Here is a 16,116-nt window from a genome sequence, read left to right on the forward strand (position 1 = left end):
GAGATGATCCAATCACTGATGACTTTGTTTTGTAAAGCACCCCTCATTGTGACGTCGCCACAGACGACTTTAACGATGGCAGTCTGACTGAAGTATGTAGCAAACGATAGCGCAGTGGAAGAATTCAGTTTGAGTCGTCAGGTAACTGACTCCACACCATATGTATGGTGTCCATATGAGGACAGCCTCTGATGGACACCAACACCTTGTGAATCTGAAGCTGTTCTAATATGACAACCATACATGCTACGGTGTGACAAGTGATGACAAAAGCACTTTCTGATATGGCTGACTACGGAGTCCTGTTGGGACGGAAAACATGTAATGGACACAGTCTGCATAATTTACAGCTAATGTGGGCACTCACTGCTATTACATTTGCATGTAATTGCACAAATAATGCACACAATCCCACGCACACATAGGCATTCATGCACCAAAGGGAGTGGCAGTAACTGCTAGAACAAACCCCAGGGCTACCACTAGAACATTGGGATTGCAGGTGGAAACTATGCTGGAATGGGGATGACAGGCAGGCAGGTCCCCTCACACTCCCACTCTGATGTTGTGGGCCTTAATTCTAATCCGATAGCGCCCTCCCTTCTCTATCCCCCTGATATTTGCCTTTGCTGACCCCTCTCAGATCTGAAAGAATTAACGTGAATAAGGGGATAGGGAGTTATCAGTTTGGAATCCGCTAGTGGCGTCGTATAGTAAGGCTGCAGCCTAGGTCCTAGTAAGACTCAACAGAAGAGAAGCTGTCAGTCTCACTGCCCTGCAGGCCTGGTGTAAGATTAGCAGCTAATTATGAAATTAGGATCACTTAGAGAATTTACCTGAGTCATGTTCAGTAAGGAGAAAACAGAGTGAAACAAGGAACTACCTTAACTTTTCCAATAAGGACACAGATTTTAATTTGCTGTTGTTTAATTTTCCTATGGTGTGCCCTACTGAGCACGACCGTATACTTGCAAATGCCTCACCATCGGACACCCAGAACATTTTGTTGTAGCCCTAAACCAGCACACCTGATTCATCTAATCAAGGTCTTGATGATTAGTTGACGAGTTAAATCAGGTGTGCTAGCTCTGGAATATCACATACATGGAATGGCTGGAGGTCTCCATGGAATGGTTTGAGGAATGCTGGAGAAGTTGATAGCAGCGGTTCTATCAATAGATGCATCATTAGTGTTTCCAACATCCAGTACCCCCGGACAAGCACACCTGATTCAACTTGTCAACTAATCATCAAGCCCTCAATTAGTTGAATCAGGTGAGTTTGTCCAGGGCTACAACAAAAATGTGTGCTGTTGGGGGTACTCGGGGACCAGGGGTTGGGAATTATTTAAAAAATAATACCTGAGAACCCGGGAATTATTGTCAGACAGCTCCCGTCAAGGGCTGTTCTGAGACCCTAGGCGAAGCCAATGGCCGGGATACAGCCCTTGGAGGGAGTTGTCACACGATAATTCCCGGATATGAGGGCATTATTGCTTTTAGAAAATGTTTGCCAACATATTTATAAAAATATTCATTACAAGTAAATTTGGTTTTGCATTCTGAAATTGCTACCCAATTTTCTCATTCATGTTTTTACCCAGTCGTTAATTCAAATAATTATATTCATTCAACATTGCTATGCTAAACAAATCATTGGCATGTAGCTAGTTAGCAGAGATTCAATGATGAGAGACAAGAGACTCAATAAATAATGATTTAATAAATATCCAATAGGCCTACAGAGGCAACAAATATTATGGGTTGTCGAGTCCAAGCTAACCAAGCTAGTTGGTGATGTTAACTTCTAGTTCCTCCCAAACCCGGATCCGGGAGCACCCCCCACAGTAAAAAAGCTGACTAGCATAGCCTAGCATAGCGTCACAAGTAAATACTAGCATCTAAATATCATTAAATCACAAGTCCAAGACACCAGATGAAAGATACACCTCTTGTGAATCCAGCCATCATTTCTGATTTTTAAAATGTTTTACAGGGAAGACACAATATGTAAATCTATTAGCTAACCACGTTAGCAAAAGACACCACTTTTTTTACTCCACCAGTTTTTTACTCCATCAGTAGCTATCACCAATTTGACTAAATAAAGATATATATAGCCACTAACCAAGAAACAACTTCATAAGATGACAGTCTGATAACATATTTATTGTATAGCATATGTTTTTTTAGAAAAATTTGCATTTTTCAGGTATAAATCATAGTTTACCATTGCAGCCACTATCACAAAACTCACCAAAGCGACTAGGATAACTACAGAGAGCAACGTGTATTACCTAATTACTCATCATAAAACATTTCTTAAAAATACACAGCGTACAGCAATTGAAAGACACAAATCTTGTGAATCCAGACAATATTTCAGATTTTCTAAGTGTTTTACAGCGAAAACACAATATATCGTTATATTAGCATACCACATGAGCTAACATCACCCCAGCATTGATTCAAGGCAAAAAGAGCGATAACGTTATCACCACCAAAATATATTAATTTTTTCACTAACCTTCTCAGAATTCTTCAGATGACAGTCCTGTAACATCATATTACACAATGCATATAGAGTTTGTTCGAAAATGTGCATATTTAGCATCACAAATCGTGGTTATGCAATGTAATCTGTCAAAACATGGCATGCATTCTGGCCGGCGCCATCTTGGAAAGGCACCTAAGTTTACGATTATTTATCGATTAGATTGACTAAAAAAATACAGGTTGGACAGCTAATGAAAGATGCATTAGTTATTAATGCAACCGCTGAGTTAGATTTTTAAAATTAACGTTACTAGACATACAGTGTGCGTTACAGCCAGACTAGTGCCGCAACAATGGCCGACCAATGCGTTTACATTTTTCCACATAAATACGGAACAAAATCATAAATAGCTCTTACATTTGGACGAGCTTCCATCAGTATCTTGGGCAAGGTGTCCTTTGTCCAAAAGAATCGTTGCTTTGTTGTAAAACGTCCTCTTCAACTTCGGAACTAGCAGCTAACAATAGCTACGTGGCACACACATGTCCAAATCCTCAAAGCGCAATACTACGAAAATTCCGAAAATAGCAATATACTCGCATAAACTGATATAAATCGGTTTAAAATAACTTCGTTATGATGTTTCTAACACCTATATCGAATTAAATCACAGACGGATATATCTTAGCCCGATAACGAGAGCTTTTGAGCATGCCATTCTGATGTCCTCTCTTGCGCCTTGACGAGCGTCCAAAAGAACGTACATGTCACTCCATGGCGTTTTATAAACTCTGAGAAATACGTAGAGACTCCATTCCACTTCTCATTGGTTACTAACATCCAGGGGAAGGCGGGTGCAGTTCATTTCGACCCATAGGGCACATACAGAGTTTTAAACTGATCTCAGAACAGAGCCTAGTTTTCAGACCTTCGCATGTCCTGTCATGATTTTCGCTGTAGAAAGAGTTCTGGTTCACCCACAGACATAATTCAAACGGTTTTAGAAACTAGAGATTGTTTTCTATCCAATAGTAATAATAATATGCATATTGTACGAGCAAGAATTGAGTATGAGGCAGTTTAATTTGGAGACGATATTTTCCAAAGTGGAAACAGCACCCCCTGTATTGAGAAAAGGTTAATTAATAGTGACGTTTTCCGTTGATGGCACACAAATTGAAGAACTGGTCGTGAGTTATGTTTTGGCCCAGTCGTTAATTCTATTCATTCGATGTTGCTATGCTAAACATATCGTTGACGTGTAGATAGCATTCAATGATGATGAGAGACAAGAACGTCAATAAATAAGGATTTAATAAATATCCCACACTGCGCTGGATCAAAGTTTTTTGAAGGATTGATGGAATCGAATTCTGAGTGTTAACGGTTTTCCATGGTAAATTATTAGGTTCACGTTCGTTCTTGGGCTAGATAGCCTACACAGGAGAGATAGCATTTGTCAAATGATACATTGTTGCACATGACATAGAAGCAGACAACTGTTGCAAACCAAATAGTATCTTTTCCCAAGGGAGAATAAGTTTGTGAATTTCCTGCCTGGGCTGCGGGACAGTGGAATTAACACGTCATGGTATATTGCTGGAGTTGTTGTCCCACATATCAACCAATCAGCATCCAGGATCCAAACAACCTGTTTTATAATGATCTACATTAGGAACTCTACCAAGAGGTAGATACTTCCAGTGGGTCTTAATAGCTGCAAATACACTGAAGAAAAATATAAACGCAACATGCAACAATTTCAAAGATTTGACTGAGTTACAGTTCATATAAGGAAATCTGTCAATTTAAATAAATAAATGAGGCCCTAACTATGGATTTCACATGATAGGAAGGGAGTGGATCAGAATACCAGACAGGATCTGGTTTGACCAACATTTGCCTCATGCAGCATGTCACATCTCCTTCGCATAGAGTTAATCAGGCTGTTGATTGTGGCCTGTGGAATGTTGCCCCACTCCTCTTCAATGGCTGTGCGAAATTGCTGGATATTGGCGGGAACTGGAACACACTGTCGTACACGTCGATCTAGAGCATCCCAAACATGCTCAATGGGTGACATGGCTGGTGAGTATGCAGGCCATGTAAAACTGGGACATTTTCAGCTTCCAGGAATTGTGTGCAGGTCCTTGTGACATGGGGCCGTGCTCTATTGTGCTGAAACATGAGGTGATATGGCGGTGGATGAATGGCACGACATTGGGACTCAGGATCTTGTCACGGTATCTCTGTGCATTCAAATTGCAATCAATAAAATGCAATTGTGTTCGTTGTCCCTATCTTATGCCTGCAAACCGCTCGCCCACACGACACCATACACCGGGTATTCATCCATGAAGTCGGTTACGACGTCGAACTGCAGTCAGGTCAAGACCTTGGTGAGGACGACAAGCACAAAGATAAGCTTCATTGAGATGGTTTCTGACAGAAATTCTTCGGTTGTGTAAACCCACAGTTTCATCAGCTGTCCGGGTGGCTGGTCTCAGACGATCCTGGATGTGGGGTCCTGGGCTGGCGTGGTTACACGTGGTCTGCGGTTCTGAGGTCGGTTGGATGTGCTGCCAAATTCTCTAAAACGACAAAACAACACATTTTAGAGTGCACTTTTATTGTCCCCAGCACAAGGTGCACCTGATCATGCTGTTTAATCAGCTTCTTGATATGCCACACCTGTCAGGTTGGTGGATTATTTTGGCAAATTAGAAATGCTCACTAATAACAGGGACGTAAGCAAATGTGTGCCAAAATGTGAGAGAAATAAGCTTTTTTGTGCGTATGGAAAATGTCGGGGATATTTTGTGGGCTCATGAAACCAACACTTTACATGTTGCAATTATATTTTTGTTCAGTTTATTTCAGAGCACATAGTAGGACGTTAGATTACACCATGACTTGGTTTGTGCCATCTGCAGCAGTGTTAATCCTGGTCCTTGGGACCCAAAGGGGTGCATATTTTAGTTTTTGCCCTAGCACTACATAAATCCACTAATCAAAGGTTTGAGCTAACCAAAATATCTGTGGTTGTTTTAGTTAAGATTATTTGTTTGCAATATGTGATCTATAGGCTAAGAGAGCTTCATAAGCTGTTTATTCAACATCATATTTGGTGAGAATCACAACATAGGGTACAAAATCAATTATTGCTCTTAAGGGAGCAGTAGCCTACATTGGGTGTACAATTTTGAATGAAAGCATTATTTAATCTGCAGTTATTCTTTTGCTATTTATTTTGTTACTTATAATATTTACAGTGGCTTCAGAGAGTATTCACACCCCTTGACTTTTTCCACATTTTGTTGTTACAGCCTGAATTAAAAATGTTTAAAATGTAGATTTTTTGTCACTGGCCGACACATGTTTTGTCAACATTTTTGCAAATGTATAAAAAGTTGAAATGTGAGTCAATAAGTATTCAACCCCAGTGTTTAACATTTTGAATGAATACCTAATCTCTATACCCCACACATACAATTATCTGTAATGTCCCTTCAGTCGATTAGTGAATTTCAAACACAGATTCAACCACAAAGGCCAGGAAGGTTTTCCAATGCCTTGCAACGAAGGGCACCTATAGGTAGATGGGTAAAAATATCCCTTTGAGCATGGTGAAGTTTTATCAATACACTATAAAGATACAGGCTTCCTAACTCAGTTCCAGGAGAGGAAGGAAACCACTCAGGGATTTCACCAAATCTCTGTGATAGGAGAAAACTGAGGATGGATCAACAACATGGTAGTTACTCCACAATACTTACCTAATTGACAGAGTGAAAGAAGACAAGCTGTACAGAATACAATTTTTTTTTTTTTAAGCCTCCTGTTTGCAACAAACTTTTTGTCCTTCATCAAAAATCCAATACAACACGTTACTGAGTACCACTCTCCATATTTTTGAGCATAGCGGTGGCTGCATCATGTTATGGGTATACTTGTAATCGTTAAAGACTGAGGAGTTTTTCAGAATAAATAAACAAACGGAATGGAGCTAAGCACAGGTAAGATCCTGATTCAGTCTGCTTTCCACCAGACACTGGAAGATGTATTCACCTTTCAGCAGGGCAATAACCTAAAACAAAGGCCAAATCTACACTGGAGTTGCTTACGAAGACAGTGAATGTTCCTGAGTGGCCGAGTTACAGTTTTGACTTAAATCTGCTTGAAAATCTATGGTTTTCCAGCAAGGATCAACAACCAATTTGACAGAGCTTTGAGCATTTTGAAAAGAATAATGGGCAAATGTTGCACAATCCAGGTGTGGAAAGCTCTTAGAGACTTACCCAGAAAGACTCACAGCTGTAATATTGTGTAGGTCGTTGACACATAATGACAATTAAATCCGTTTTAATCCCACTTTGTAACACAACAAAATGTGGAAAATGTCAAGGGGTGTGAATACTTTCTGAAGGCACATGTTAATAGTATCTTCTGATAAAATTGATTGTCTAATCTTAACTAAATGCAATCTATTAGCTTCCAATATGTATGTAGGTTGTCCGATAACAGATGGAATGGCTTGTCTTGCACTTTGTAAAAACCCTGAGTGAATGTTAGAAAAAGTTATTGGTTCCTTTCGAAACATATCAATTTCAATGCAAAGGGGACTCGGATCACAGAATAGGTGAAGTGAACTGGCAAAATTTGAGTCCTCATTTTAAAGGCAGGGGCAGTGTGAATACAAAGATAACTGAGTTATTTAGCTTTTTTTAATCCAAGAGTTCAATGTGAAAACACCCTCAAAGAGGAGAAACCATGTTGTAGACCGATTGTTACCTCGTACATATAAAAAATAAGTTACGGTACTTCCACATTTTCAGTTAACTTTATAAGCTGGTAGTGGGTAACAAAATTGGAGGCATAGCTGGGATTACTATGAAGGAAAACAGCCAAGAGGACACAAATTGAGGTACCAAGAGAGTACAGACCACTGATTTACAAATACCTAAACAATGAATAGAGAGAGTATTTGTTTAGCCAATCTATTATCACATAAGTAAACAAAGTGATTAAGGTATTGATTTTCAATCATGTAAGCACGGGGTATCATTTGCCCTTTATTGTTTTTAACCTTTATTTAACCAGGTAGGCCAGTTGAGAACAAGTTCTCATTTACAACTGCGACCTGGCCAAGATAAAGCATAGTAGTGTGACAAAAACAACAACAGTCAATAACACAAAATAAAAATAGAAAATCTATGTACAGTCGTGGCCAAAAGTTTTGAGAAGGACACAAATATTAATTTCCACAAAGTTTGCTGCTTCAGTGTCTTTAGATATTTTTGTCAGATGTTACTATGGAATACTGAAGTATAATTACAAGCATTTCATACGTGTCAAAGGCTTTAATTGACAATTACATGAAGTTGATGCAAAGTCAATATTTGCAGTGTTGACCCTTCTTTTTCAAGACCTCTGCAATCCACCCTGATGGCAGCCCATTCTTGCATAATCAATGCTTGGAGTTTGTCAGAATTTGTGGGTTTTTGTATGTCATCTTGAGGACAAGTTCTCAATAGGATTAAGGTCTTGGGAGTTTCCTGGCCATGGACCCAAAATATCGATGTTTTGTTCCCCGAGCCACTTAGTTATCACTTTTGCCTTATGGCAAGGTGCTCCATCATGCTGGAAAAGGCATTGTTCGTCACCAAACTGTTCCTGGATGGTTGGGAGAAGTTGCTCTCGGAGGATGTGTTGGTACCATTCTTTATTCATGGCTGTGTTCTTAGGCAAAATTGTGAGTGAGCCCACTCCCTTGGCTGAGAAGCAACCCCACACATGAATGGTCTCAGGATGCTTTACTGTTGGCATGACACAGGACTGATGGTAGCACTCACCTTGTCTTCTCCGGGACAAGCTTTTTTACGGATGCCCCAAACAATCGTAAAGGGAATTCAACAGAGAAAATGACTTTACCCCAGTCCTCAGCCTGTACCTTTTGCAGAATATCAGTCTGTCCCTGATGTTTTTCCTGGAGAGTTGGCTTCTTTGCTGCCCTTCTTGACACCAGGCCATCCTCCAAAAGTCGTTGCCTCACTGTGCGTGCAGATGCACTCACACCTGCCTGCTGCCATTCCTGAGCAAGCTCTGTACTGGTGGTGCCCCGATCCCACAGCTGAATCAACTTTAGGATGGTCCGGGCACCCTGAAGCCTTCTTCACAACATTTGAACCGCTCTCCTTGAAGTTGTTGATGATCCGATAAATGGTTGATTTAGGTGCAATCTTACTGGCAGCAATATCCTTGCCTGTGAAGCCCTTTTTGTGCAAACCAATTAGGATGGCACGTGTTTCCTTGCAGGTAACCATGTTTGACAGAGGAAGAACAATGGTTCTAAGCACCACCCTCCTTTTGAAGTTTCCAGTCTGTTATTCGAACTCAATCAGCATGACAGAGTGATCTCCAGCCTTGTCCTCGTCAACACTCACACCTGTGTTAACGAGAGAATCACTGACATGATGTCAGCTGGTCCTTTTGTGGCAGGGATGAAATGCAGTGGAAATGTTTTTGGGGGATTCAGTTCATTTGCATGGAAAAGAGGGACTTTGCAATTAATTGCAATTCATCTGATCACTCTTCATAACATTCTGGAGTATATGCAAATTGCCATCATACAAACTGAGGCAGCAGACTTTGTGAAAATTAATATTTGTGTCATTCTCAAAACATTTGGCCATGACTGTACAGTGTGTGCAAATGTAGAAGAGTAGGGAGGTAGGCCATAGAGGCGAAAATAATTACAACTTAGCATTTAATACTGGAGTGTTATGTGCAGATGATGATGTGCAAGTAGAGATACTGGGGTGCAAAACAGCAAGAGGGTAAGTAATAATATGGGGATGAGGTAGTCAGGTGTGCTGTGTACAGGTACAGTGATCGGTAAGCTGCTCATGCTTAAAGTTAGAGAGGGAGATAAAAGACTCCAGCTTCAGAAATTTGTGCAATTCGTTCCAGTCATTGGCAACAGAGAACTGTAAGAAAAGGCGGCCAAAGGAGGTGTTGGCTTTGGGGATGACCAGTGCAAAATACCTGCTGGAGCGCGTGCTACGGGTGGGTGTTGCTATGGTGACCAGTGAGCTGAGATAAGGCGGGGCTTTACTTAGCAAAGACGGATGGATATAGGTTTATAACAGTTTGGGTCTAAGATGAAGAGGGGGATGACCGCGGCAGCTTTCCAATCTTTGGGGATCTCAGACGATAACGAAAGGGAGGTTGAAAAGGCTAGTAATAGGGGTTGCGGATAATTTTAGAAACAGAGGGTCCAGATTGTCTAGCCCAGCTGATTTGTAGGGATCCAGATTTTGCAGCTCTTTCAGAACATCAGCTGTTTGGATGTGGGTGAAGGAGAAGCGGGGGAGGGGGGTTGGGCAAGTTTGCTGCAGGGGGTGCTGAGGTGTTGGCCGGGGTAGGGTTAGCCAGGTGGAAAGCATGGCCAGCCGTGGTAAAATGCTTATTGAAATGATCAATTATCGTAGATTTATCGGTCGTGACAGTGTTTCCTATGCTCAGTGCAGTGGGCAGCTGGTGCTCTTATTCTCCATGGACTTTACAGTGTTCCAAAACTTTTTGAAATTAGTGCTACCGGAAGCAAATTTCTGTTTGAAAAAGCTAGCCTTAGCTTTCCTAACTGACTGAGTATATTGGTTCCTGACTTCCCTGAAGAGTTGCATATCGTGGGAGCTATTCGAGGCTAATGCAGAACGCCACAGGATGTTTTTGTGCTGGTCAAGCCCAGTCAAGTTTGGGGTGAACCAAGGGCTATATCTGTTCTTAGTTCTACATTTTTTGAATGGGGCATGCTTATTTAAGATAGAGGAAAGCACTTTTGAAGAGCAACCAGGCATCCTCTACTAACGGGATGAGGTCAATATCCTTCCAGGATACCCGGGCCAGGTCGGTTAGAAAGGCCTGCTTGCTGAAGTGTTTTAGGGAGCGTTTAATTATTTAATTATTTTCACCTTTATTTAACCAGGTAGGCAAGTTGAGAGAAGTTCTCATTTACAATTGCGACCTGGCCAAGATAAAGCAAAGCAGTTCAACACATACAACAACAGAGTTACACATGGAGTAAAACAAACATACAGTAATTAATACAGTAGAAAAATAAGGTTATATACAATGTGAGCAAAGGAGGTGAGATAAGGGAGGTAAAGGCAAAAAAAAGGCCATGGTGGCTTAGTAAAACACTGGAATGGTAGATTTGCAGTGGAAGAATGTGCAAAGTAGAAATAATGGGGTGCAAAGGAGCTAAATAAATAAATACAGTAGAGAAGAGGTAGTTGTTTGACAGTGATGAGGGGTGGTCGTTTGACCGCGGACCCATTATGCATGCAGGCAATGAGGCAGTGATCACTGAGATCCTGGTTGAAGACAGCAGCGGTGTATTTAGAGGGCAAGGTGGTCAGGATGATATCTAAGAGGGTGCCTATGGTTACGGATTTTAGGTTGTACCTGGTGTGTTCCTTGATAATTTGTGTGAGATTGAGGGAATCTAGCTTAGATTGTAGGACGGCCGGGGTGTTAAGCATATCCCAGTTTAGGTCGCCTAACAGTACAAACTCTGAAGATAGATGGGGGGCAATCAATTCACAGATGGTGTCCAGGGCACAGCTGGGGGCTGAAGAGGGTCTATAACAAGCGTCAACGGTGAGAGACATGTTTCTGGAAAGGTGGATTTTTAAAAGCAGAAGCTCAAATTGTTTGGGCACAGACCTGGATAGTATGACAGAACTCTGCAGTAGATTGCAACCCCGCCCTCTTTGGCAGTTCTATCTTGTCGGAAAATGTTATAGTTAGGGATGTAAATTTCAGGATTTTTGGTGGCCTTCCTAAACCAGGATTCAGACACGGCTAGGACATCCGGGTTGGCAGAGTGTGCTAAAGAAGTGAATGAAACAAACTTAGGGAGGAGGCTTCTAATGTTAACATGCATGTAACCAATGCTTTTACGGTTACAGAAGTCAACAAATGAGAGCGCCTGGGGAATGGGAGTGATGCTGGGGGCTGCAGGGCCTGGGTTAACCTCTACATCACCAGAGGAGGAGTAGGATAAGAGTACGGCTAAAGGCTAAAAGAACTGGTCGTCTAGTGCGTTCGGAACAGAGAGTAAAGGGGACAGGTTTCTGGGCACGGAATGATGGATTCAAGGCCTAATGTACAGACAAAGGTATGGTACGATGTGAGTACAGTGGAGGTAAGCCTAGGCATTGAGAGCGGTTATGTCTCTAGAAGCACTATTTAAGCCAGGTGCTGTCACCGCATGTGTGGGGGGGTGGAACAACAGGGCTAGCTAAGGCAGATTGAGCCGGGCTGGAGGCTCTACAGTGAAATAAGACAATTACTAACCAAAACAGCAATGGACAAGGCATATTGACATTAGGGAGAGGCATGTGTAGCCAAGTAATCATAGGGTCCAGTGAGTAGCTAGGCGAGCTGTAGGCACGGAGATTCAGACAGCTAGCAGACCGGGGCTAGCAGCAGGCTAGCAGATGGGCCTCAGGGAGACGTCGCAACGGGGAAGCCTGTTGAAACCCCCTCGGACGGTTACGTCGGTAGACCAGTCATGATGGATCGGCGGGGCTCCGTGTCGGCAGCAAAGGGTCCAGGCCAATTGGCAAAAGAGGTAATTGAAGCCCAGGAATTCTTGATAGATCTGTTCGGCTAGCCGGAAGACGGGCCTAGATTCGAGACTAGCTCCAGTCTAACTGGTGCTTGCTTCGTGGCAGAGACGTTAGCCAGGAGTAGCCACTCGGCTAACTGCGATGATCCAGAGTAAAGGTTCAGAGCTTGCGGTAGGAATCCGGAGATATGGTAGAGAAAAGCAGTCCGATATGCTCTGGGTTGATATCGCGTTGTGCAGGCTGGCAGGAGTTGAAAGGGCTGAAGCTGGCAGATGTCCCAGTTAACGGTGATGGCTAACTTACTACTAGCTGGCTAGCTTGAAGGGGGTTACGGTTCTAAAGTATAAAAAATAGCAGATCCATACCGCATTGGGTGAGGCGGGTTGCAGGAGAGTATGTTCAGTCCGTAGATGGAAAAATGAGATAAAAAATACATACTAAAACTGTTTGAATGATGTCTGAGTATAACAGAACTCATATGGCAGGCAAAAACCTGAGAAAAAATCCAACCAGGAAGTGGGAAATCTGAGGTTTGTAGTTTTTCAAGTCATTGCCTATCAAATATACAGTGTCTATGGGGTCATATTGCACTTCCTAAGGCTTCCACTAGATGTCAACAGTCTTTAGAACCTTGTTTCAGGCTTCTACTGTGAATAAGAGCTGTTTGAGTCAGATGTCTGGCAGAATGCCATGAGCTCAGTCAGGCGTGCACCCGTGAGAGTTAGCTGCGTTCCTTTCTAAAGACAAAGGAATTGTCCGGTTGAAACATTATTTAAGATTTATGATAAAAACATCCTAAAGATTGATTCTATACATCGTTTGACATGTTTCTACGAACTGTAATATAACTTTTTTGACTTTTCGTCTGAACTAAGCGATCGCGCATTGAGCATTTGGATTACTGGGCTAAACGCTTGAACAAAAAGGAGGTATTTGGACATAAATGATGGACTATATCGAACAAAACAAACATTTATTGTGGAACTGGGATTCCTGGGAGTGCATTCCGATGAAGATCATCAAAGGTAAGTGAATATTTATAACGCTATTTCTGATTTGTGACACTTCTCCTTCTTTGGAAAATGGCTGTATGTTTTTCTATGGCTAGGTGCTGACCTAACATAATCGCAAGGTGTGCTTTCGCCGTAAAGCCTTTTTGAAATCTGACACAGCGGTTGCATTAAGGAGAAGTTTATCTGTAATTCCATGCATAACACTTGTATCTTTTATCAATGTTTATTATGAGTATTTCTGTAATTTGATGTGGCTCTCTGCACTTTCACAGGATGTTTGTTTTGAGACAATTAATTTCTGAACATAACACACCAATTTCAAATGAGGTTTTTGGACATAAAGATTAACTTTATCGAACAAAATAATCCTGTGTAACATGAAGTCCTGTGAGTGCCATCTGATGAAGATCATCAAAGGTTAGTGATTCATTTAATCGCTATTTCTGACTTTTGTGAGCCCTCTCCTTGGCTGGAAAATGGCTGTATGGTTTTCTGTGACTAGGTGCTGACCTAACAATCGTTTGGTGTGTTTTCTCCGTAAAGCCTATTTGAAATCGGACACTGGCTGGATTTACAATAAGTTTATCTTTAAAATGGTGTATAATACTTGTATGTAGCGTCCCACATATCCCAGAGAGGTTAAAGGTGTTTTTAAAGCTTCTTATTCGATGTGATTTTTCTTTCTATTCACACCTTTTGCTGTTTTATGAGGGGATTGGTTCTATGTTCTTTGACAAATCGAAATGGGAGAATACATTTTTATTACATTTGGACTTAATTTCGGAATGAATGAATTCATTATTTTTCTCCAGAGCGGAAATTGGATACATTTGGATAATTTATTGTTGTCTCATAGAAACACGGAGGAATCCTGAGGATTTTCCCAGAGGCCAAGGCGCAATTCGTCGACATCGAACCCAAGTTCGACCGCCTGCTCTTCTTCTGGTCGGACCGGCGGAACCCCCATGAGGTGCAGCCGGCATACCACACCAGGTAGGGTGATCTGACCTTTTGACCCCAGAGAAAATGTCATACTCCTGACCTTGGACCCAGGGTTGTCTGCTTGTCTTCCATCACAATCCCAAACCTCCTGTTTTGTGTTGCTTATTGTAATGGCATTTAAGTAAAGCATCCGTCACAGGCCATTTTGAGAACTTGGCTGGAGCGTGAATTGTGACAGTTTACATTAGGTTAATGCATGCCATGGTCTATGAACAGACATTATTGTAAAGTGTTACCACATTAAGCAACACCACCAACAACAATATCCAGCTTTAATATATTGGAAAATGCTCAATAGTGTTAGAATAGTTGGACCATGACAAATGGTAGTGTTGGTGTTAGTATGTATACCTATTATGTGAATAATTGTATGTTAGTTGACCTCTCTGTTTCCGTTGTCTCACTCGCTGTCCAGGTATGCCATAACAGTGTGGTATTTTGATGCCGATGAACGAGCTCGGGCCAAGGAGAAATATCTAACAAGTAAGATGGAGTCCTGGGCACGTATTCATAATCTCAAAGTAAGAGTGTTGATCTAGGATTGGTTTTGCCTTTTGGATCATAATAAATAAGATGATTCTAGATCAGCACTTGATCCTAGATCAGCAATGTGATCCTAGATCAGCAATGTGAGACTAGATCAGCACTTGATCCTAGATCAGCAATGTGAGACTAAGACACTTTATGAATACAGGGTCAATGTGATCATCATAAGAACATATTTTTTGTTCGTTTTTTTGTGTTGTTTGTAACTTATTTGTTTACTTATTCTGTACATAATGTTGCTGCTACCGTCTCTTATGACCGACAATAACTTCTGGACATTAGATCAGCGATTACTGACCACTAACTGTCAGAAGCTTTTTCCTTTAACGAGTCCGACGAGCCCACGTGAAGGACATACTGCTTTCCCGGGAACAGGCCCAAATCCCTGTCATTTGCGTGAAGAGAAGATGGAGAAAAAGAGGAAGGAGGTCGGGCTGCCTTCTGAAAATTCATAGGCGATCGAATAAACCCCCACTGCTTTCCATTCTACTAGCTAACATGCAGTCATTCAAAAATAAAATTGACGACCTACGAGGAAGAATAAACTACCAACGGGACATTAAAAACTGTAATATCTTATGCTTCACGGAGTCGTGGCTGAACGACGACATTATCAACATACAGCTGGCTGGTAATACGCTGTATCGGGAGGATATAACAGCAGCGTCTGGTAAGACAAGGGATGGCGGCTTATGCATATTTGTAAACAACAGCTGGTGCACGATATCTAAGGAAGTCTCAAGGTTCTGCTCGCCTGAGGTAGAGTATGTCATGATAAGCTGTAGACCATACTAACTACCTAGAGAGTTTATCTGTATTTTTCGTAGCTGTCTACATACCAACACAGTCCGGTGCTGGCACTAAGACCGCACTCAATGAGCATAAGCAAACAGGAAACCGCTCATCCAGAGGCGGCGATCTTAGTGGCCGGGGACTTTAACCTCTAACGAGTCTCCCTCCCGGATCCGGGATCCTCATCAAAAAAGCTGACTAGCATAGCCTAGCCTAACGCGACAGGGATATCTTATAATTTCATGAAATCACAAGTCCAATACAGCAAATGAAAGATAAACATCTTGTGAATCCAGCCAACATTTCGGATTTTTAAAATGTTTTACAGCGAAAACACAATATATATTTATATTAGCTCACCACAATAGCCAAACACACAACGCCATGTTTCCACCGCATAGGTAGCTTTCACAAAACCCACAAATAGAGATAAAATTAATCACTAACCTTGAACAACTTCATCAGATGACAGTCTTATAACATCATGTTATACAATACATTTATGTTTTGTTCGAAAATTTGCATATTTGAGGTATAAATCGTAGTTTTACATTGCAGCCACCATCACAAATAGCACCAAAACAGCCAGAATAATTACAGAGAGCAACGTGAAATACATAAATACTCATCAT

The 16,116-nt window shown here is 41.5% G+C and overlaps 1 protein-coding gene across 2 annotated transcripts in view; it reads left to right on the forward strand.

Annotated features, from left to right (window-relative positions):
* Nucleotides 1-16,116, forward strand: part of LOC139566959 (egl nine homolog 1-like) — a 46,354-nt gene that overhangs the window by 22,449 nt on the left and 7,789 nt on the right. Inside the window, exons 3-4 of one of the 2 annotated variants that reach the window (XM_071388347.1) lie at nucleotides 14,001-14,137; nucleotides 14,562-14,667. In XM_071388347.1, the coding sequence (XP_071244448.1) occupies nucleotides 14,001-14,137; nucleotides 14,562-14,667 (243 nt within the window). The remainder of the gene's footprint in view (nucleotides 1-14,000; nucleotides 14,138-14,561; nucleotides 14,668-16,116) is intronic. The other variant, XM_071388348.1, reaches the window with a different exon arrangement.

Source organism: Salvelinus alpinus, unplaced genomic scaffold (assembly GCF_045679555.1).
Source record: "Salvelinus alpinus unplaced genomic scaffold, SLU_Salpinus.1 scaffold_40, whole genome shotgun sequence".
Taxonomy (NCBI): Eukaryota; Metazoa; Chordata; class Actinopteri; order Salmoniformes; family Salmonidae; genus Salvelinus; species Salvelinus alpinus.